General features: G+C 45.5%; 1 protein-coding gene and 1 long non-coding RNA gene across 2 annotated transcripts in view; one reads left to right on the top strand and one right to left on the bottom strand.

The window, feature by feature from the left end:
• KTI12 (KTI12 chromatin associated homolog) overlaps window positions 1–24,249 on the bottom strand; it is a 568,623-nt gene that overhangs the window by 441,603 nt on the left and 102,771 nt on the right. The window contains exon 2 of the mRNA XM_078684944.1: window positions 18,808–18,859. Within this exon, the coding sequence (XP_078541070.1) occupies window positions 18,808–18,859 (52 nt within the window). The remainder of the gene's footprint in view (window positions 1–18,807; window positions 18,860–24,249) is intronic.
• The window catches only part of LOC144826521 (uncharacterized), an 87,838-nt gene continuing 87,034 nt past the window's right edge, over window positions 23,446–24,249 (top strand). The window contains exon 1 of the long non-coding RNA XR_013609836.1: window positions 23,446–23,646. This is a non-coding gene — a long non-coding RNA (uncharacterized LOC144826521). The remainder of the gene's footprint in view (window positions 23,647–24,249) is intronic.

The following is a 24,249-nucleotide window of genomic DNA, read 5'->3' as shown; positions in this document are numbered from 1 at the left end:
TGGTTTCAGGAACAGGGACTACTTATCTTTTTTGTTACATATGTCGTGTTACTCACAAGCGGTGACCTGCCACAGAGGCCACATATAAAAAGCAAATCTTTTTAAATCTGAATGGGTAACTGTTACATGCAGTAGCAATTGAATGGTGGGGGATAGAATGTGTGGGCTGAATGTTGACTAGCTGCTTGGTGTTTGAGGACTCTAGCCCAGGTAGTTGACAGATGAAGAGTGGCTGAGAAGGCAGAGAGGGAGAGTTGGTGTGCTCTATTCAATCATAGAATAAAACAGGAAACCATTCAGAGACACTACCTTGCATTGTTGCCTTCATCACAAATTGTCAACGAGGAGACCACAGCACACTGCACCGAGCCAACTACGGGAGCCAGCTAAGGGACCCAGCAGAAAAGATAATATCGCCGATTGAGACAAGGAAAGTAGCTTATTATATTTATATGCATGGCAGCCAGGGTGCTTGTACTTTACAGAGGGGGGAAGTGTGGTGTCACATTCTGTATTCTGCGGCGGTTATGGCTCTGGGCCATGCACGCAGCTGTTAAGTTTTACCGAGGAGGAGGTACGGCTGGAATTTATTTTGGCTTGCGCTCAGTACACGCAGAGCCATCTATTAGGAGCAGGGCTTTAAGTGGGATGAAAAAACTGGTGGGTCTCTCAAAGGGCGTGGCCAATGTAATTGAGGGTGTGGCTTAAAATAGTACTTAAAAATCGGTGCTAAGCATAGTGTGCAGGCTGACTTGTATTTTGCTGTTTCTGTCATTGCATCCAGGTATATGATACAACAAGTAACATCATACCTACAAGTCAGGACTATTGGCTTTGTCAATGGTTGTTAGTTGCATAAGATAAATAAGCAGCAACTATGGCTTGTACAGAATATTGAAAAAGCTTACACTTAACGCCCTGGAGACACCACAACAATGTTGCTGCTCTTGCGTTTCAAAAAGAGAAGGGAAATCTAGAGAGAAAATGACTCTTTAAAGAATTTCCCTTCCCCTACAAGGCTCACCTGGTATGACGGAATGCCGTAACTTTCTACTTGTGAGTAGTGTGAGCAGGGTACATCGATGTACCTGCTGTCTCAAAACGGGTTTCTATCGGGCTCTGTTTTGGCCCTTGCATTTTTTTCCGGACTGCAGTGACAGCCGACTACTATCACTGCTGTCCGGATAAAAAGAGGACCGTCTGTGCCAACGCACAAAACAGAGCCCGATAGAGGCCCGTTTCGAGGCCCCCTTAAAAAAACTGCTGGTGCTCAGACCCGGTGAGGCCCGGCCCACTTAAAGCCCTGATTAGGAGTGAGTCTTCGACCCCAGGGTAAAGAGCACACGTCAACTGCTGCTGCTCCAGAGTGGCTCGGGGCACTGTGGCTACGACACAGTCCTTGAGGCCGCTGCTTGGGCGATTGTTTTCTTGTTCCTTAATTTGCTGCCATTATTCACAGGAAACTGTGCCTGATTTTGTTGTGCCTAAATTGTTGTAACGACTTGTGAATCCTGTGATTGATTATGCACTGTTAGTGCCCACATGTGTCTCCATCTACTGCTTGCATTTGGGTGTTAATTATGTCTAATTTTGTTAAACTTGATTTTCCCACTGTTTTGTCTCGGTCATTACTGTTCCTGTTTCACGACGTTTACTGCTCCATGCCCCTGCCTCCCGGCCATCCCCTCACATCTGCCAGGACTACTTATGGAGGCTGCTGCACGGCCATTGGCCTGCCAAAGATAAGCCAGTCTGCGCCCAGCACCAGGACATCTGATTCTTGCACCCCACGTAGTTACACTGATGCTTACCTCTGAGCCCTGAGCACACCAGCAACCACTGCTGCCACACCTCACCACACACCACCAGAGGACTATTCTCTTGCAGACACTAGTTGCTTCGGTGTTGAAGGTGAGGTAGCAAAGATGCTATAGACACCGCAAACACGGCCACATCCGCGTCAGCCACGTCGCCCAAGACCATCGCGACATAACTCCAGTGCATCCTACTCAAAGCATGGTCACTCTAGAAGCACTCCACAGAGATCTGAGTCACCCCACTCCCAGGATGTCATCTACCTCACAGAAACCTGGCTACACCCCGCCTCCGCACCAGGCATTGCCATTCCTGAACACTACAAGATAGCACACCGTGACGGAACCAACAAACATGGAGGGGGAAATCACCATCATCTACAGCACAGCTTTCCAAACTTTTCATGTTGGTGACACACCTTTTTGTGAAAAAAATTTCAGGGACACAGTAACGTGAGGAAGCACAGCGAGCCCAAACCACCTATGGTGGGTTCGGACCCCACACCCCACAAACACATACCCCACCCCACACACCCGCCACACACAACCCCACACACAACCCCCCACAGACACACCACCCCACACACACACCCTACATGCCCCCACACCCCACCCACACACACCCCACACAACCCCCCCACACACACCCCACACACAACCCAACACACACCACCCCACAGACCCACCACCCCACACACACAACCCCACACACACAACCCAACACACACCACCCCACAGACACACCACCCCACAGACACCCCCCCCCCCACACACACACAACCCCACACACCCCCACACCCACCCCACCCACACCCCACACCCCACCCACACACCACCCCACACACACCCCACCCCACACACCCACACACAGAACCCCACACACCCCACACACCCCCACACCACCCCCCCACACACACAACACAACACACACCACCCCACAGACACACCACCCCACACCCCCACACACAACCCAACACACACCACCCCACAGACACACCACCCCACACACAACCCACACACACACCCACCCACACACACACCCACACACCCCACACACACCCCACACAACCCCCCACACACACACCCCACACAGAACCCAACACACACCACCCCACAGACACACCACCCCACACACACACACACACACACACACACACACACGCACACAACCCCACACACAACCCCACACACCCCCACACCCACCCCACCCACACCCCACACCCCACCCACACACCACCCCACACACACACCACCCCACACACCCACACACAGAACCCCACACACCCCACACACCCCCACACCCCACCCACACAACCCCCCCACACACACAACACAACACACACCACCCCACAGACACACCACCCCACACCCCCACACACAACCCAACACACACCACCCCACAGACACACCACCCCACACACACCCACACACAACCCACACACACACCCACCCACACACCCACACACCCCACACACACCCCACACACACCCCACACACACACCCCACACAGAACCCAACCCACACCACCCCACAGACACACCACCCCACACACACACACACACACACACACACACACACGCACACAACCCCACACACACCCCACCCCCCCCCACACACACACCCACACACCCCACACACACCCCCACACACACACAACCCCTCCACACACACAACCCCCCCACACCCCCCCCCTTCACACACACACGCACACACACACACACACCGGGGCCGATTTGTTACTGGGGGCCGAGTTTGCAGCTGTGTTGCAATATTGCCTCCCAAGTTACAAAAGCAGCATACAAGCGTTTCCAGCCTGCCAGGGCAGGCAGTGCTTCCCCAGAGGCCAGGCAGCCAGCCAACTCCAACACCCCGCCACCCCCACTCCCCCAGGACCGGTCCGAGAAAATTTCCAGGGCTGCCTTCGGCTCCCAGTCTGGCCCTGTACACAGCTCTCAAAATATTGACAGCGCTCAATGAATAGAAAAAGTATTGTGTGTTTGTGTACGTGGGAGAGGTGATGGTAAAGTGGAGGCGACAAAAGGAAATACTTGCACAAGAAGAGAGTGAAGTGACAGTGATGCGGAGGAAGGAGATGAAGCGTGATGTATTTAGATGCACAGAACACACATACAGAAGATGCCAAAGTCCCATATGCAGGAACACAACTACTATTTATAGGTAGAACAAAACTGAGGAAATAAAGGGACCCAAAAATGCAGCAACACTAATCATTTTTATAGAAATTAATGTCTACAATCTGTTAAAGAAAGTGGGAAAAGCACGTGACTAGAAATGTTTTTCTTCAATAAAACGAGTACTCTTAAAAATAGAATTAGTTCCTCATTTTCGGTCATTTCTGTCATAGGGCACTTGGCCTAAGCTCACCTTCTGCTCGGCAAAGAGAATACCACAAATATTGACCTGAGCAGTGATGGTGTAAAACAAAAACAACGGGGGACCAACGTAAGCATATCTTCGTATAAAAAAGCCAGTAACATCTAGGGCCTAAATTTTACTGGCTTTTTTATACGAAGATATGCAGGATCGACAAATAATGCAGATGATGCAATGCCCTCCCCATTGGCATCACAGGGCTTCAGGCCCCACTCAATCCCCCCGCCCCTCCCCCGTCGTGTGTGGCATCCCGGGCCCGCTCACAGCCGCACCCGGGCACTTCACAGGTCGTTAAAGACCTTGTGCATGTTAATGGGGCTTTGTTGTTGTTTCACCCCTTCTAAGAGCCCCTGCAGCTCGACTCTGCCGATTGCCGGCAGAAGTCATCTCATCTGATCCCGCGACACACCTACGGCTGGGGCGCGACACAGTAATGTGTCGCACCACCGAGTTTGGAAAGCTATGATCTACAGGGACACCCACCACTGCATGACATCCCCACACAACCCAAGCCCAATAATGGAACACCTGAACTTCCAAATCCATATGGATGGAAAAAGCACCATCAGCGGCATCCTGGCCTACAGGCCACTACTATTGAGCATTAAGTCTTCCTTGGGGACCTCAACTTCCACCTTAACGAAACTAGCAACGTGAACTCCACTGACCTCCTGGAGAACATGAGCAGCATTGGCCTTGAGTAGCTTGTCACCGAGCCTACCCACATAGCAGGACACATGCTCAACCCTATCTTCATCTCCAGTAACAATCAGGTACAACCATGCCACACAACTAAACTGGACTGACCACTACAGGGTCCACTTCACCCTCTCAGGACCCACCGACTACTCACTACACGCCTCCTGAACAGACTCCAGACAAGACAAAACGCAACCGACCTGACAACTTCAATCCGCTTCCATCTCCCTCGCACACACCCTATAGATTTGCCAAACCAGCGCACAAAAGCATTGTTTTCCCTTGAGCCCCATGATTGGCAGTCGGCCAAACCTCAGGAGTCCGTCCAAAGGAGCGCAACTGTTGCCTTACACAAGTTGAATGCATGTCGATGGAGAGCACCCCGCACAATAACTAGCCTAGTTGAGACGCTTACTCAACAGGTTTCACAGTGTGGCAGGGATCGATTCTCTGCGTCTGCTTCTGAACCAAGCTCTACAGAAAAGACAAAAACCCCGCACTTCAATAAATTTCACACCATGTAATTTGAGGATGAAAAAAGATAAACACTATTTAATATGTTTACCTTGGCGATTAATTGCGACGGTTTTATTCATCAATTTTATCAAAAAAACCAAATATCACTATAGTCAAGAGAAATATCAAAGTCTTAAACGTATTGACCATGAAAGTTTTAGTGTCCAATATTTACAATGAAAAACCTTTAGTCAAAAAATGCGTGATTATACAACGACTTAACAAACCATACATACATTGTGAAAACGTGTAAAAAACAAATAATACACAAAAAACATCATGTGATATCATTTCACAAATAAAGAGGGGGGAAGAGTTATCATCATGTTTTTTCATAACATTATTGCGAACCAACAATATTTGGAAATATTTGACCAAAATGGAGCTTTTTTGATTAGTCTCCAAAAACAACACGACAACCTCTCGGTAGAAATGTTGATAGGCTTCAAGTTACTAGCAATTTTGTCTATTTATTCCATAGGACTTGATCCTATCCGCCTACGCGTTTCGAGTTTGGGAGGGTTCTTCTCAAACTCTCTTCAGGGCCAAATGAATTCCTTTCCCCATTTGTTAAACCTAATGATGAAGACACAAGAAATAGTGGATACTTATTACTGACTGCTCCCATCAACCCGCTAAAATCTTCTCCTATGTACAACTTCTTAAAACGGCACGTACCTCTAGGGACTGGAGGTAGTTTAGTTCGTCCAAATAACTTGTGGGATTTTGGAGAGTCTGTGCGATTTTCTAAAAAAAACAGGAATTTATATGAAATGCCGGTTGTAAACATGATATGCGAATTCAAATGGAAAGTTAGCAGTGTGCCCATACCTGGGTGTAGGTAAGAAGACCAATTATTTGTTCTTCTCTGTTCTCAAAATCCTTCGTTTAGCAGACAATGCGCTGTAAGTGAAATAAGTGTGTTACTCAATTTCCTATGCTGAGTTTCTACGCGCCTCAGAATGCGTTGTAACACGGATGGGCGATCACTTACTGTGATTCCTTTTGGCCGTCTGATGTATTAATCACCATCGGTATCTTGAGGACCGGGATTTTGCCGGAGCCTCTGCTGGAATTTTCTTCGAGTTCCGCAGTTCTGTTTGAAAGGATACACGAGCGGTAATTAGGAGTGATTTCTACACCGCGCTTGGAGTTATTCAAGCAGAGACCGCTCACTCATTTATTTACATACCGCGAGGCGGCATTGTCTGAAACTAGACGCGGAAAGAAACCGCGCTTGGAGTTATTAAAACAAAGTGCGCTCGCGCTTTTGTTTACAAGCAGCGTAGCGGCATTGTCTAAAACTGATCGGGGCACAAAGCTTTTAAAATTGGTGATGCTAGGTTATCTAAGTGCACACGCTGTGGGGGAGCATTGCCGCTTGTTTGCTTGACATACCTTTCAATTTGGGAACGTGCACCACTTCCTCATTCCTTCACATGGAGTGAGTAGAGTTGAGTTCTCACATTCTTACAAAGCGGGCTACACCTTCTTTTAGGGCCAATCACAGTTCAAGTTGTTTTGTGTGCTCAAACTATTGCCTTGTGGGGCCTGTAGTCAGATGGTTCAAAGCCTGGAAAGTTCGCTAATCGAGTTGAGACCAGAATTAATGGTGTCAAACCGAAGTATTAGGTAGGCCTCTTTTCGCAACAGCGCCTCCTCCACATTAGGTGATCTGTGCTGTGGGTCAATCGCGGCTAGAACAGTCCACTTAAAATCCGTTTCTTTGTGATTCGCAGTGGTAAAATGTTCAACCATTGGGGCATTTTGCACTTTTTTCTTCAGTCGAGAGCGATGTTGAGTGATCCTGACATTCACTTGCTGGCATGTCTTGCCTATGTACAATTTATTGCAAGCGCACAAAATCCCATAAATCACATTTTTACTCTTACAGTTTGTATGTAAACTGTGTCTCCATTTCATGCCATTATGGCTAAATTCATCTCCTTCTACAACACTGTGGCAGGCCACACAAGTACCACATTTGTGGTGGCCAGTGATGGGTTTGAGGTTCCATTTAGATATTAAATCACTTTTTGGTTTCTGAATAAAGCTGTCTGCTCTGATAATTTGTTGGCCAACGCTCAAATTCTTCTTCATCGCAAAAATTGGTCTTTGCAAAGGGGATTCCAATCCCTCCAGCAAATGCCAGTTCCGCAAAATAATCTGGCGGAATTTGTTTGTGTGAGCTCCATAAGTCGTGACACATACGAGTTTGTCCAACTCCTTTTTCTTTTTAATTTTTAGCAATTCTTCTCTCGGGGTAAAGCGTGCTCTTTTTTTAGAGTGCTTAAGGAGTTTTTTAGGATAACCCCTTTTGGCTAGTTCCTCACAAAACGTATCTGCGTGTGTATTAAACTCATTGAGGTCAGAGCAATTACGTCTGATCCTAAGTAGTTGGCCATAAGGGAGGTTCTGTTTCAGACACTGTGGATGAGCACTCTTGTAGTGTAGAATTGTAGAATCTGTTGCTTTCTTGAACAGAGTGGTGGTGAACTTCCCCCCTTCCGTGCCCACAGCTACGTCGAGGAATGTCATTCTATGATTGCTACAGTCAATGGAAAATTTGATGTCAGGGTGTCTCAAGTTTAGCCATTCATGGAAGGCCATGAGTTCTGTCTGGCTCCCCTGCCACAGGAGCCAGACGTCATCAATATATCGTAACCATTGTTTGATGTTGGCACTGTAGGGATTGTTATTGTGGATGAATTTTTCCTCATACTGTGACATGTATAGCACCGCCATCTCTGGAGCATAGGGACAACCCATGGCTGTACCCTTGGTTTGGACAAAGAACTCGTTTTCAAATTTAAAATAGTTACTTTTTAGTGTGATTTGGGCTAGGGCCAAGATGAAAGCAGTGGGAACTCTGTGTGGTCTTTCGCGTTGTTCTAGATAGATTTCCATCACCTCCAGGGCCTCATCCTGGGGAATTTGAGTGTACAGCGAGGTAACATCTAGTGTAGCCATCAGTTGTACTTCAGGGTCAAATGTCATTTCTTGAAGTTTATTGATGAAGTCAATAGTGTCCCGCAGGTACGATTTCATTCCAACCAAAAACGGTTTCAAGAAGAAGTCTATATATTTTGAGGCAGGCTCGAGGGCTGAATCACAACCGGAGACAATCGGTCTCCCCGGGGGTGTTGTGTTGTTTTTATGGATTTTTGGTAGGAAATAGAGAACGGGTGTTCTCGGTGATTTTTTGTTTAAGAATTCAAATTCTTTAGGACCTAAGAAGCCATTCTCCAATGCCTCCTTGGTTATACATGAGATTTTATTTTGGATTTCTACCACTGGATCTTCTTTGACCGCTCGGTACCATTCCAAATTATTTACATGTGTCTTTCCTTCCAATAGGTACATTGTGCGTGGCCAAACCACCACCGCACCACCTTTGTCGGCCTGCTTGATAATAATAGAAGGATCTGATTTCAAATCTTTAATAGCTTTCATTTGACCCTTACTTATATTGTTATTGAAAAATGATTTGCTCTTTTCTAGTTTAGTTAGAGCTGAAAGGACTGCTTGCTCAAAGGCATACACCTGTTTGGGGATTTTCATGGTGGGCAAGAATTTTGATTTAACTCTGAGACCAGTAGTTTCACAGCTTGCAGCAGCTTCTACGCCGGCAAAGTAAGTTTTTAATCTGATTTTCCTGCAAAAATCTAGTGCCTCAAGTTTGAGTTTGGTAAAATCAGTTCGTCTATTTGGGACGAATTTGAGACCCAAGTTGAGAATCATACTTTCGTCTTCAGTGAGGATTTTATCAGAAAGATTCACTATTGTGGATACGTCTAATTGTTGTAGTGCCTGTTCCTTGTCCGCATTTCCCATTGGGGTTTGAATCGGACGTTTTGTTGCCCGCCCTTTCCTAAAAAAGGTTGATTAGGGCCCTTTTTATTCTGTTGACCTTGATTGGAATCAGGAGACGATCCAGATGATGAGGCGGAGGAAAAGGTGGTAAATCTCGTCCTTGACCTGCCCTGGTATGTGTTTAAAGCCCTTTTTGAATCTATGGTGGTGTAGTAGTCCTCCTTTAAAAAAGGATACACTTGCTCTATTTTAAATGATTTAGAGTCTTTCTCAAACTGAGCAGTTTTGGTATTGATAGTGATGTCTTTAAAAGTCTGAGTTCTGTCTGGCTCCTGTGGCAGGGGAGCCAGACAGAACTCATGGCCTTCCATGAATGGCTAAACTTGAGACACCCTGACATCAAATTTTCCATTGACTGTAGCAATCATAGAATGACATTCCTCGACGTAGCTGTGGGCACGGAAGGGGGGAAGTTCACCACCACTCTGTTCAAGAAAGCAACAGATAAGAACACAATTCTACACTACAAGAGTGCTCATCCACAGTGTCTGAAACAGAACCTCCCTTATGGCCAACTACTTAGGATCAGACGTAATTGCTCTGACCTCAATGAGTTTAATACACACGCAGATACGTTTTGTGAGGAACTAGCCAAAAGGGGTTATCCTAAAAAACTCCTTAAGCACTCTAAAAAAAGAGCACGCTTTACCCCGAGAGAAGAATTGCTAAAAATTAAAAAGAAAAAGGAGTTGGACAAACTCGTATGTGTCACGACTTATGGAGCTCACACAAACAAATTCCGCCAGATTATTTTGCGGAACTGGCATTTGCTGGAGGGATTGGAATCCCCTTTGCAAAGACCAATTTTTGCGATGAAGAAGAATTTGAGCGTTGGCCAACAAATTATCAGAGCAGACAGCTTTATTCAGAAACCAAAAAGTGATTTAATATCTAAATGGAACCTCAAACCCATCACTGGCCACCACAAATGTGGTACTTGTGTGGCCTGCCACAGTGTTGTAGAAGGAGATGAATTTAGCCATAATGGCATGAAATGGAGACACAGTTTACATACAAACTGTAAGAGTAAAAATGTGATTTATGGGATTTTGTGCGCTTGCAATAAATTGTACATAGGCAAGACATGCCAGCAAGTGAATGTCAGGATCACTCAACATCGCTCTCGACTGAAGAAAAAAGTGCAAAATGCCCCAATGGTTGAACATTTTACCACTGCGAATCACAAAGAAACGGATTTTAAGTGGACTGTTCTAGCCGCGATTGACCCACAGCACAGATCACCTAATGTGGAGGAGGCGCTGTTGCGAAAAGAGGCCTACCTAATACTTCGGTTTGACACCATTAATTCTGGTCTCAACTCGATTAGCGAACTTTCCAGGCTTTGAACCATCTGACTACAGGCCCCACAAGGCAATAGTTTGAGCACACAAAACAACTTGAACTGTGATTGGCCCTAAAAGAAGGTGTAGCCCGCTTTGTAAGAATGTGAGAACTCAACTCTACTCACTCCATGTGAAGGAATGAGGAAGTGGTGCACGTTCCCAAATTGAAAGGTATGTCAAGCAAACAAGCGGCAATGCTCCCCCACAGCGTGTGCACTTAGATAACCTAGCATCACCAATTTTAAAAGCTTTGTGCCCCGATCAGTTTTAGACAATGCCGCTACGCTGCTTGTAAACAAAAGCGCGAGCGCACTTTGTTTTAATAACTCCAAGCGCGGTTTCTTTCCGCGTCTAGTTTCAGACAATGCCGCCTCGCGGTATGTAAATAAATGAGTGAGCGGTCTCTGCTTGAATAACTCCAAGCGCGGTGTAGAAATCACTCCTAATTACCGCTCGTGTATCCTTTCAAACAGAACTGCGGAACTCGAAGAAAATTCCAGCAGAGGCTCCGGCAAAATCCCGGTCCTCAAGATACCGATGGTGATTAATACATCAGACGGCCAAAAGGAATCACAGTAAGTGATCGCCCATCCGTGTTACAACGCATTCTGATGCGCGTAGAAACTCAGCATAGGAAATTGAGTAACACACTTATTTCACTTACAGCGCATTGTCTGCTAAACGAAGGATTTTGAGAACAGAGAAGAACAAATAATTGGTCTTCTTACCTACACCCAGGTATGGGCACACTGCTAACTTTCCATTTGAATTCGCATATCATGTTTACAACCGGCATTTCATATAAATTCCTGGTTTTTTTAGAAAATCGCACAGACTCTCCAAAATCCCACAAGTTATTTGGACGAACTAAACTACCTCCAGTCCCTAGAGGTACGTGCCGTTTTAAGAAGTTGTACATAGGAGAAGATTTTAGCGGGTTGATGGGAGCAGTCAGTAATAAGTATCCACTATTTGTTGTGTCTTCATCATTAGGTTTAACAAATGGGGAAAGGAATTCATTTGGCCCTGAAGAGAGTTTGAGAAGAACCCTCCCAAACTCGAAACGCGTAGGCGGATAGGATCAAGTCCTATGGAATAAATAGACAAAATTGCTAGTAACTTGAAGCCTATCAACATTTCTACCGAGAGGTTGTCGTGTTGTTTTTGGAGACTAATCAAAAAAGCTCCATTTTGGTCAAATATTTCCAAATATTGTTGGTTCGCAATAATGTTATGAAAAAACATGTTGATAACTCTTCCCCCCTCTTTATTTGTGAAATGATATCACATGATGTTTTTTGTGTATTATTTGTTTTTTACACGTTTTCACAATGTATGTATGGTTTGTTAAGTCGTTGTATAATTACGCATTTTTTGACTAAAGGTTTTTCATTGTAAATATTGGACACTAAAACTTTCATGGTCAATACGTTTAAGACTTTGATATTTCTCTTGACTATAGTGATATTTGGTTTTTTTGATAAAATTGATGAATAAAACCGGCGCAATTAATCGCCAAGGTAAACATATTAAATAGTGTTTATCTTTTTTCATCCTCAAATTACATGGTGTGAAATTTATTGAAGTGCGGGGTTTTTGTCTTTTCTGTAAAGCATTTGGGCCCTTACCCCACTTCTGTCCGCATGGGCCACACTCCCCTTTTGGTAAAAGTCTGAACCAAGCTCGGCACACGTTCTTCTACTACTTTGACTGTGAAGTGTATTGTGGATGGCTCTCACTTATGGGCCTCTAGTTACAATCTAGTTACAAGAGAAGGTTAACGGATTTGTCAATATAAGCTGCTTAATCACTGGGTGACAATATAGATGATCACTACAGTATTGGCTGTCTGTGGTCATTGTTTCTCTCTCTACGAAATGTTACTCAATGGTTAGAGCGGCAGACCCTGATGCAGAGGTCTAGCCCGGGACCAGGGTTCAATTCCCCGCCTCTGCAGGTCTTGGGCTCATAAATTCCACAGACCTGATAATTCTCGCCTCTGTGCCCATTCCAATCATGGAGTCCCACTCTGCAACTCTGGGCAATAGCTTGCTTAATCTCCACAACGGCCCCCACAATGCTAAGGATGCCTGGCCTCCACCTTGGGGGTGCCCAGGAGTGGACACCTCACAGGGAAAGCCAGGATGGTTTCCACAGCGGTATTCGTACAAGCGCCTTGAGACCCTTGCGGGTGAGTAGTGCGCTATACAAGTATCAATTTACAATTTTTTTATGCTCTGGATATTGGATGTTACAATAGAACTATTACTACAATTTCTAGCGGTTTTCTGTTCTTGTTTCAAGTACTTTTTCTTAGTACAGTTACGTAATCTGAATTATTTAAAGAATTTCTGCTGAAACATTACTTATCTTGTTAATTCTAGGTACATTTTCACATTCAACATGCAAACTTACCTATCTCCTTTCTGCCTGACGCCGTTACACCTAGACCTAAATGGAATCATTGGTTGAAAATCTTTGAAAATTATTTATTAGCTAGCGATGGTATGGAGTTTCCTGTGATTAGAAACAAGGTCATTCTAACACCTGCTTAGGATCTGAAGGCCAAAATGTTTTGATCATCAACCTCAATTAAGGCCCCACCCTCAACAGAATAGGATGTTTAAAATGGTTTCCAAGTCCGTACAAAGATGATTTATCAATCATAGTAGAAAGAGATAGGGTAAGCAACAGGAATCCAGGGACTTGGCAGAACTGAGGGTGTTAGCTTCCACAGGAGAGTTTGAGGGGCCTCTAGACAAGTATTTGAGAGATCAGTAAGTTGTCAATTATTTTGATAATCGGATACAAGTGAGAATTTTATCCTGCTGGAATCCATCTCTCGAGGAAACTTCAGCTATTGCAAGAGGAATGGAGAGATCTGTAATGGCCTCCAGAGAAGGCAAACAACATGCCTTTGAAGCAGTGTGGGTGGTACGGCCTGCTCCTAGACTAATGTCTAATGCTGAAATGAAAAGACAGGGCAAAGTCACTAATACCGATGTTAATACATGTTTTAGGTGTGTGTCCAAAAGTCATGTATGATGAAGGCAATGGCCGAAACGCGCGTAGTGTTCCAACCCACCGCATTGCCAACTTCAATGATCCTTTGAACATCTAGTCATTTGAAGTGTTTCTGTTTATAGTTTTGTTGTTTCTCAATATTGTTTGATATATGTCAAATTGATTTAAAATGATATAAATGTTTATTAATTTGAGTGTTTACATCTTTAAAAAAAAAAACATGACAAAAATATATATATGAAAAAAGTAATCAAAGACAAAAATAGAAATAAACGAATATATTTTTCATAAAAATTAGATTTTTATCAATTCTTTATCACTTTGTCACATGTACTGCTTTTTTATAAAGATTAACCCTATAGGAAATGGCACTAAAACTATAAAGTGTTTGCTACAATTTCTCTTCTTTTTCTAATGATCCAAAAGTCATGTAGCCAATTTCAAGAATTATCCGGCCGTGGATAAAACTTGTGTTAAATGCAAAAAATCTAGGCACTTTGTAACAGTGTGCCAGAACTCACAGACAGTGTTTATGGGGGAATATGCAGAATCTCTTTCACTGTGTGAGCAGGATAACACCGATTCAGATAATAGGGTTGGATTGTCGGTACAAATGGTAGATAGTGGTGAGGTAAATAATAAGAAAGGGGATCCTAAGTGTGAGATATTCATTGGGAAAGTACCACTAATAGTGACAGGGGACTCGGGATCTCCCATCACGATCATATCAGACAAATGAACAAGTTACTTACTTTCAGTAATGATATGTCTGTAAGAAACATTGGTTAGTTATGAATTCCTTACAGTAGAATATTCCCCAGGCGTCAGACTGGATACGAAAAGTTTTTCGTCAGCAGTACTCCTGCGCATCGGTAGGTGGCATCGGTCGACTCCGCGTCCGTCATCAGCGTCGTGGTTGTCGGGATGATGTAGCGGAAGTTACTTAAACGCCGCCCTCGCAAGCTGACGTCAGTTCTGTACACGACTTTCCGCACCAGGAACGCAGAGCCATGCAAGACACTGACCACTGGTGCACAAAACTAGGGCCCTTAAAGGATGTCTTGAACCCAAGAAATCAGTACGTAGAACAGAGAGGATGCAGTACATAGAACAGGGGGGCGTTAAGGAATCTATAACTAACCTATGTTTCTTACAGATATATCGTTACCAAAGGTATGTAACTTGTTCATCTGAAAGAAACTGTTAGTTATAGATTCCTTACCTTAGAATAGATACCCCAACAATACCAACCCTGTGGGTGGGTCGGCGAACCAAAATCACCCCTGAAAGTCCTGGAGAACAGAACGGCCAAAGAAGCCGTCTCTCCGGACTTAGATGTCCAGGCAGTAGTGTCTCGTAAACGTGTGCAGTGATGCCCGCGTAGGTGCCGGATAGATGTCATGTAAGGGGACTCCCTGTCCCAAAGCAGTAGTAAATGCCATCACCCTGGTAGAATGGGCACGTAGCTCCACTGGAGGCCCCTTCTTAGCCAAAGAGTAACAGGTTTCGATGCACAGAACAACCCACGTGGAAATGGTCCATTTGTGCATGCCCGACCTTTCTTACCGCCCACGTAACCAACAAAGAGCTAGTCGTCCACCCAGAATAGTTTGGTGCAATACAAAGTGAAGGCGAGCGCAAGTTTTGGATCCAGGCGGTGGAGCCTCTCTTCCTCTTTTGAAGGATTCAGAGGCGGAAAGGTGGGCCACGTTAAGGTTTGGCCATTATGAAAAGTGACTACCTTTGGAAGAAAAGAAGGTCGAGTTCTGAGGATGACCTTGTACAGATGAACAGCCAGAAAGGGAGACTTGGAAGACAGAGCTTGTAGCTCACTCACCCTGCGTGCAGAAATGATGACCAGCAGAAAAGCAGTAATGAGAGTTAAGAGTCTGAGAGGACAGTTATGTAGCGGCTCGAAGTGAGCGCACAAAAGATAGGTTAGCACCAAGTTCAAGTCTCACTGAAGCATTATGAAGGGAACAGGAGGAAATAGATGAGTAATGCCCTTAAGAAATCTATTTACAACAGGGGACTTGAAAAGAGAAGGCTGATCAAGAATCCTGAGAAAGGCTGAAATGGCCGAGAGGTAGCCCTTAAGAGTGCCCAGAGCAGAGCCCTGCTGGGCCAAAGAAAGGAGGAACAAGAGAACCTCAGAAAGTGGAGGCTGGACAGGTTCAGGTGGAGGACAGTCCCCTGCTGCTGCGTCAGAAGATCCTCCCGAAGAGGCAGTCGGGTCAGGGGATTGATGGCCATGTTGAGCAGCTCGGGATACCAGACTCTTCGTGCCCAGTCCATAGCCACAAGAATTACTTGGGCCTGCTTGAGCTTGATCTTCTTCAGCACTCTGGGTAGAAGTGGTATAGGCAGAAAAGGTATATAGAAGAGCGCAACTCCACTCGTGCCTTGGAAATTCCAACGTGCAGAATTACTGACATTGCGCGTTCTCTTCAGTGGCGAATAGATCTAACCAAGGCTCTCCCCACTGTTGAAAGAGACCTTGTACCACCTCCGAGTGCAGACGCCGTTCGTGATCCATCATGCACCTGCTGCTGAGTTCGTCCGCCCTGTCTTTCAGTGAACCTGTCAGGTGTCGGGCCACCAGGGATATGCCCTGATGTTCCAGCCATGACCAGAGATGGAGGGGCTCTTGACATAGGATCCACAACCCTACCCCGCCTTGCTTGTTGCAGTACCACATGGCGGTGTTGTTTTCTGTGAACCCCTGCACTACTCTTCCCCGGACAGAGGGAAGGTATGCTTTTAGTGCAAGACGGATCGCCCAGAGCTCCAGAAGGTTGATGTGAAGCTCGGACTCCGCCGGAGACCAGAGGCCTCTGATCTCCGCCTCTCCCGTGTGGCCCCCCCATCCCAGAAGGGATGCGTCTGTCACCACTGTGTTTTCTGGTTGGGGAAGGGAGAAGGTTCTGCCGTTGACCCAATCCTGGTTTGTGAGCCACCACTGTAATTGTCATGCAGTGCCCTCCGAGATAAGGAAGCAATCGGACAGAATACCCGGATGCTGCGCCGGCTGGAACTTTAGGTCCCACTGCAGAGCCCGCATATGCCACCTGGCATGATCGACCAGCAGGATGCAGGAGGCCATGAGTCATCCTGACCGAAACACATGATAGAGGCTGAAAGATCAGAATACTAGCCCGAGTAACCCAGACTTGCTCTTCGGGAGAATAAACCTGAAACTGTGTTGTGTCCAGAAACGCTCTGATGAAGAGAAGCTTCTGAGGGGGGGTCAGGTACGACTTCGGCACGTTGATAGAGAACCCCAGTGAATGCAGGAGGTCGACCGTAGTCTGGAGGTGTGAGACGACTGTCTGAGGTGAGCCCACCTTTAACAACCAGTCATCGAGATAGGGGAAGACTGGAACCCCTGATCTGCACAGATGAGCTGCAACCACCGCCATCACTTTTGTGAACACCCAAGGCCAGAGGGGAGCACGGTAAACTGAAAATGCGTGTGGCCTACTGTAAAACGCAGGTAACACCGGTGGGCACCTTAGTTTTGATTTAAGTTTCTGCATTCTTCTATCTAGCAATGTAGTGTTATTGTTTTATTAATGTTGGTGTTATAAGGAAGGAGGTGTGTTATATGCAGGTCTGGGGTATGTGAAGTTGGATCAGATTCAAACAATGGAGAATAATTTATTGCGTAAGACCCCCACTCAACCTCAGCATTTTCTGTACATAAGGAACTGGGTCTTGATTATGTTTCGGATCTGATAGCTCTGAGCCCGCCCATGTGCTGGATCAAGATTTGGAGAGGTGGGGAGCTGAAGTTAAGCCGTTTCTTGAGGACTGCCTGGCGTTGGACCGGGTATCTAGCATACCTTGGATTGTGCATGTTAAGCCTTGTTTTCTATCGGTAGGACAGACATTTTTACCAACCCTACTTCACTCTCCGTCCATGAATTGGGGAGAGTCAAAAGGTGGTTCTTAGAATGCTCCCATTTGGAGAAAGAAGGGTTAGAACTCCAGAAGCATTCTATTAGGGGTCACATGCTTTTAAAAACTGTGCAGGGGATGGAACCATATTTTGGGTTGGTTTGCTCACAACATGACAAATTTTTATTGGCCAGGTTAGATTTAATCAATTGCATCACATGCTGGCGTCCCCATGTGGGTAGGTTCGGGCGGAGTGAAGGGCACCCTGCGGCTGCGAAAGTCTGTCTCCGCAGGATACCCTCCATTTCATAATATTTTGCCTTTACTTCAGCTGGCCTACGAAGGGTTTTTAAATCTCCTTGCTGAAATCATTGAACAACAAGCTAGGCCTGCTCGGATGTATCTTCAGATGCTTCCCTCCGAACGGGTGACTTTTTTGTTTTTATCTTTTTTATAAGCTGTCTGGGTGTCCAAGGAGTCGAGACCAGATTAACTGTATTAATGGTTTTAATGGTCCTGTTTTTAAGAGTAATTATATTGTCTATTTTTGTGTATGAAATCAGTATTACTGACCTTTGACTTAGATTCTTTTATGGTAATTTTATTTACTAAATAAAGATGTATTGAATTGAATTAATACTACGGAGCTGCAGTGCAGTAATGAAAATGGAAACCTTGGGTCAGGCCTCAGTGAAGTTGCATTGTCCTCGTTGACCATGACCTCATGTCTGTAGCCTTTTAGGCCACCACGCTGCTTACTTTCAAACCTGCATTACGTGTTCTCACTTTCCAAACAACAAGTGCATGGCTGCCTTCCCTTTGCCATGTCCATGAACCTTCACAGTCATTCTTATCAAAGAGCTTTGAATGTTAATACATAGCCTCCCTCACACAGATTTCCTGCTTGCACCTCTGTTTCTACCCCAATTGTTTAAGTATCTCCAAACAGCCCTTCGTCGCGCCTCATTTGCAGCCTCATTGCCATCTTCCAGAAGTGGCATTGGAGCACAATGAATGAACGGTCTGTAAAAGGATGTAACTCACTCACTTCATCCCAATTCAAACTCCTAGAAACAATCATAGGCATTAGAACACAGCTCAAAATAAACTTGCAAAAGATCATTCTTTGCAGTAATATCAATATATTTACAGACAACATGCTCAACAACAGGTCATGAGCAACCGACCACATAAGAAGCACGTAGTCAACAAAGCAGTGTTGAAATATTGTCCATAAAACTGTTTACCTTTCGACTTCAGCTCGCAAGGCTCCTCTGACTTCTTTCTCTTTCCGAGAATCTGTGGGAAAATATCCAAGAGGGACATTTAAAGTACATGCCTATTAACAAACCATTCACGAAGATTAACACAGTCAAACGGAAGACATCAAGCTGTTGGAAGAAGCACTATTGATTCTATGACCCGTCAGCAGAGAGCTAGTCACTGAAAATGTAAATACATTTAAAACATCAACCTAAAATACATAGCAGGCACCCTTTGTATTATAATGGTCTGCCACTTCTGTTAGACAGACGCGCTATTGTATCTGCTCCAAGCAACCTACATTTCTACGTTCCTTTTAGATTAATTTGAAAATAGTTTTCTTAACTTTAAAAAGTCTTTTGACCAACAAAAACCTTGATTCATTCACCATATTGTCTTAGACTGCCAGTAAAGTTAGTCTTCTCTTTTCCCTCGGATGCCTGTTCCATACTTACGGTTAAAATGTGTCTTTTTTTAAAAGTACAGCTTTAACACGTATTTTACCACACCTGTTTTCCTGACGAATCTAATCTGCACGAAATGGTCGTCTTTCAAAACAAAATCAAAGTTTCGCACAATTAATCACGTATTCAGCATCAAAATTATTAATTTATATCTATATATGCAATGCAATAGCTAAACAGATATCAATTGCATCCGTTACTTTACTTATATTTTTTTTTTAAAAAGGAGATAGACATCACCTATGTTCAGAGAATTTAGCTGGGCAAATTAACAGGATATATATTTCAGATTAATTTCCTCTTTTTAGAAGACATTTTTCCTTGCACAATAACTACCAATGGAAATTTCCCCTGCAATTCCCATGAAGGGCTCTTTCATTCCCATTTAACTTTTATAATTAGCAATATTGTCCACTGACATTTGTGTGAACATAGGGCCCGTCATTGGACATCTCTTCCCCCTGTCTGCATGACACATCGCAGAAAGGCAATATTCCTTATGATTTACAACTTTCCTGAAATATAACCATGCTTTCACCGCCACATTCAGGGTGCTAGGTGTCAAGACGTATGCCGTGTATCACTATTGCTTACTCTATCACTCTCAAAGGAGTGACATTCATTGAGCCATCATTGCTGTAAATGTTGGTTATGCAATATTGTCATAGGCAGTTTTATTACATAGATTTCCCTAAAAATATACACCACAGTTTCAAGCACTGAAACGCCTATTTCCCAACATCATCCCATCTGCATGATTGTTTCGCCTTTTTAAGTAAATAGCATCTCTAACAATAAATAGTATTTTATAACTCCCGCTTTAAATTCTCCACAATACTAATGGAATTTTAATCAACACTAAGATTTTTTAATCAGATGTCCATACCATCAATTTATTAAAGCTACGTTATCATTCAAGGGCCACCAACTGTCCCCCATCAGTCTTCTCTATTATTCTTCTCTTATTATGTGTATTTGTAAAGGGCACTATCACCCGCGAGGGTATCCTGGCACTGAGCAGGTGTGTGTGCCTAGCCCTGCCTAGTTGAAGTTTTGAATCTACCTTGTGGTTTGCAATTTTCAAATGTATTTTGAATACTTGGGTCCAGCATTCTTTTAGCGCACAGATACCCTTCAGTATAAGATCAGCGCTACACAAATCTCAATATAAATGATGTACTAAAACTTTGTATCAAATAGTCTACTTACATATCTTGATATTGTGATTTTATGTTAATCATGGAATGTTGGAAATTCGTTGTCAATCACAGAGTTTTAAAATACTTAATTTTGTCCTTTCTTTAAATGTTCACTAATCTTTGCAGTTTCTTCTCCAATCAATTAGCAAATTCCACTAATCCAATACTAAGACTCGCCTCATATATCTTTAGACCGTTCAATAGATCTCTTTGGGTTGTGGATGTCTAAGGTTATGTTTTTCTGTCTGGCTTCCCTCTGACAGCTACCTGAAGATCATCATGTCCACGTGAGCGAGCACATGACCAACCAAAATGCCAAGAGTATGCTGGAGAGAGCCCACCTCCAGATAGGTTAAATTAATAGTGAAAAGGAGAGTCGATGGTGCACAATTATTATTAAGAACTATAAATAATCAGATCATAGACTTCTGCTTTTGCAGTGTATCACAAATGTAGCTCTTTAGGGAATCCGGCCATGGTTTTGAAATGTAGATTTGAAAAAGAATTGGTCAATGTAAATTATGTTAAAGACACATTTGCTGATTTCTATCCATATGAATGACCATGGTGTTATATAGGAAAAACCCACGATGTGCAACCTGTGTCTCTAAGCTCTCTATAGCACCTGAGATGATTTACTACGCCATCTGCAATGCTCCTCAGAGACTTTGCCCAACTTAACATTGTTTTAAATACTATCTCCATGGCAACAGGACAACTTGCGTTTTTCCCGTATAAAATATTGCAGAGGGCTCCAGCTGGCACCTGCTGAACCTATGCTGGCTGTTCTAGGCAGCGTGATGGACCTTTGCCAGTATCAAATCCCAAACTCTGAGCCTTCTGCCATAGATAGAACTCGGGAAGGAAAAAAGGATTTATAACACACTGACGTTAAGTCGAGGCCGCAAATGCTATAATGAAATGAAGAAGCCACAAGAAACATGTTACACACATAAAATAGCCTAAAGAGATAACACGCGACACGCTACATACAAAAGTGTACACGAGCAATACAACATAATCGAGAATGGATAAGAATTCTATGGCAGGACCGGAGGCTCAGATTATGCTTTTCTTTTCCGCTCTTTATTCCTTATACAAAACACAGCAGCCTCTAAAAAGCTTCCAACAAAAGTCTCTTTTTTCCTCCTGACTGTGAAGTGCGGTGCACAGACACCCACTAGAGGGCGCTGTGCCGAATCATTGCTCCGCAGCGCGGTTTCTCCTCACACAGAGGAGCCGCGCTGAGGAGTGTTACCGAGCCGGAGCCTTGCCCTTGCCGCCTCTCTGTATGCCCGGCCCCCGGGTCCGTATTTGCCCCTGAAAATAATTGTGAACGCCCCTGTTGGGATCCGTATTGCGGGTGAACCGCGTTAATCGCCTGCGGGCAGAGCAGCACTAAGATTGGCAGGTGTGTGGTGGCGCGCTGAGAGGTGGTCAGACCCGGTCCTTAGAGGAGGGTTAGCACGCTTTGGGGGGGGGGGGGGGTCTAGTGCGCCCTTTATTTGTCAATTTCTGGCTCCAAAAAAACCTTGCAGTCATTGGGTCGGCCCATAATTGATTGACTCCCACGCTGGTTGGGTAGTAGTTGGGGTGCTCTTAGGTCCATTTCATTACCTGCCATGGAGCAGGATGGTTACTATGAGGATGATTCCCAGGCATATTTAAATGAGGATGACTTCTATAATGCGGTGGACAGCTCCATTTACCGCTGCGTCACCGAGGTGGTGGGCCCCATGGAAGAGCGTCTTTCGGCTCGCATTGTTGAGGAGTGCGCAAAAATTGCGCAAGCTCAGGGAGGAGCACAATTGGTCCTCCCAGGTCCCTCAGGAGAGGGTCCTCCTGCCCCGAAAAAGCCCTGCAGGAAGGGGATGTCCGAGGGGGGGCAGGGAGTGGATAGGGACGCCTTCTTGACAAAGGCGACTGCTCCCCCCTCCCTGCACCGCTCTCGGTCCCTGAGCCCTCGGTAGCTTTGGGTATGGCTCCTCCATCTCCGGGTGGTGACACCCCAGATACAGAGGAGGATGAGGATGAGGAGTCAGTGCGCTCTTGGCGCCCTTCGAGCTCGGCCGCCGAGTTACCTCGGGACAGTTCAGGCATGCTGGATCCGGATGAGATTATCCATCCGCGATCTGCAGCCTGGGCCCCGGGTGACAAGGTGGCGCAGTTCATGGCGAGTCGCCTGCGCAAACCATTGGAGAAGGAAGCTAGGGGGTGTCTGCGTGGGGATTGTCCGAGGCCCACGCTGGAAGTTAAGGTGGCCTTGACACCGGAATTAGACGCCAAAATTGCCACCTTCCTGGCGAAATTCATGAAAGATCCACGTAAGGGCATTGACCGTTTCTGGCGGTCATGCCAGGATAGGATGTACGACGTTACAACGCGTACTTTTACAACGCGTGCCGTTACTACGCAACTTTTACAACGCAAGTCGTTACAACGACTTGTGTTGGGGGGCGCTGGATTCCAACTCCAGTCCCCGTGGATAGTAGGGAAGAAGTTGGATAGTAAATTAAACTATTTACTATCCTGGAGCGCCCCCCAGCGCAAATCGTTGTAACGACTTGCGTTGTAAAAGTTACGTGGAAACAGTACCGCGTTGTAAAACCTTCGTTGTAAAGGTTGTTCCCCGCCTGGATAAGCTGTTAGACGCGGTCGGACCTATCACGAAGACCCTTGATATGGCGGAAGAGGCGAAAGTGTCAGGGTCCGTCAGTTCTCCCGAAGTCCTGTCGAACTGGGCGCAAATGGTGATTATTTTACTAGGGAACGCCAATTGTGCCCTATCGACTGAACGCCTGAGATCACTTTTGATTAAACTAGACCCAAAATTGGGGGACTTGGCCTCCTCGGAGGCAGGTGCAGTGGCCCAGGGAGGCCTTTTTGGGGAGCCTTTCATAAAGGAATTGGGAAAGTTTGTGTCAAGTTTTAGCCCAATCCAGCATAAAGAGAGTTTTTCAACAGCGTTTCTCCCAAGGGGCCGGTCGTAGTAGGGGCCGCACGACCGGCCGTGACGGACAGAATGCCAACAATAGAGGGCAAGGCTCCGGGCGAGGCCAGTATAACACCTCAGCCAATTTCAACAATTTCTACCCAACCAGAGGGCAACGCTTCGGTGGTCGAGGCTACAGGAAGAACGCTGGACCTAACAATTCCAACGGTGAGTGCTATCCCTGCAGAACAGGCTCAAATTGGCGGTCGACTAGCGACCTTTCAGAGGGAGTGGGCAGAGCTTACTGCGGACGCGTGGGTCTTACAGACCGTGGGCGGATACCATATAGAATTTTACGATCAGCCCAAACAGGTAGGTACCCCGCGTCCTATAGTTTTTTCAGTGTCCGATGAGCAGTTGATAGACGAAGAGGTCTCAGAGCTCCTTCGCAAAGGGCCATTCGTCAATCAACTCTGCATCCCTCGGGGTTCCTCAGCAATCTTTTTTTGGTAGACAGAACCGATGGAGGCAGACGACCGGTAATCAATCTCAAATAATTCAACGGGTGGTTTATTTTTTCGCATTTCAAGATGGAGGGGATACACCTTCTCCGAGATGTCCTCCTTCCTCAAGACTGGATGGTGCGGTTGGACCTCAAGGATGCTTACCTTGTTGTTTCCATTCACCCTCCTCATCGCCGTTTCCTGCAGTTTTTCTGGAGGGATCGGGTGTTCGAATTCACTGCCCTTCCGTTCGGGCTTTCCTCAGCCCCATGGTGTTTCACAAAAGTGTTGCACCCAGCGGTGGAATACCTGCGGGGGCAGGGCATCC

Source organism: Lissotriton helveticus, chromosome 3_2 (genome assembly GCF_964261635.1).
Source record: "Lissotriton helveticus chromosome 3_2, aLisHel1.1, whole genome shotgun sequence".
NCBI classification, from domain to species: domain Eukaryota; kingdom Metazoa; phylum Chordata; class Amphibia; order Caudata; family Salamandridae; genus Lissotriton; species Lissotriton helveticus.
Note: the sequence above shows the minus strand (reverse complement) of the source record. Positions and strands in the feature narration are given on the sequence as shown.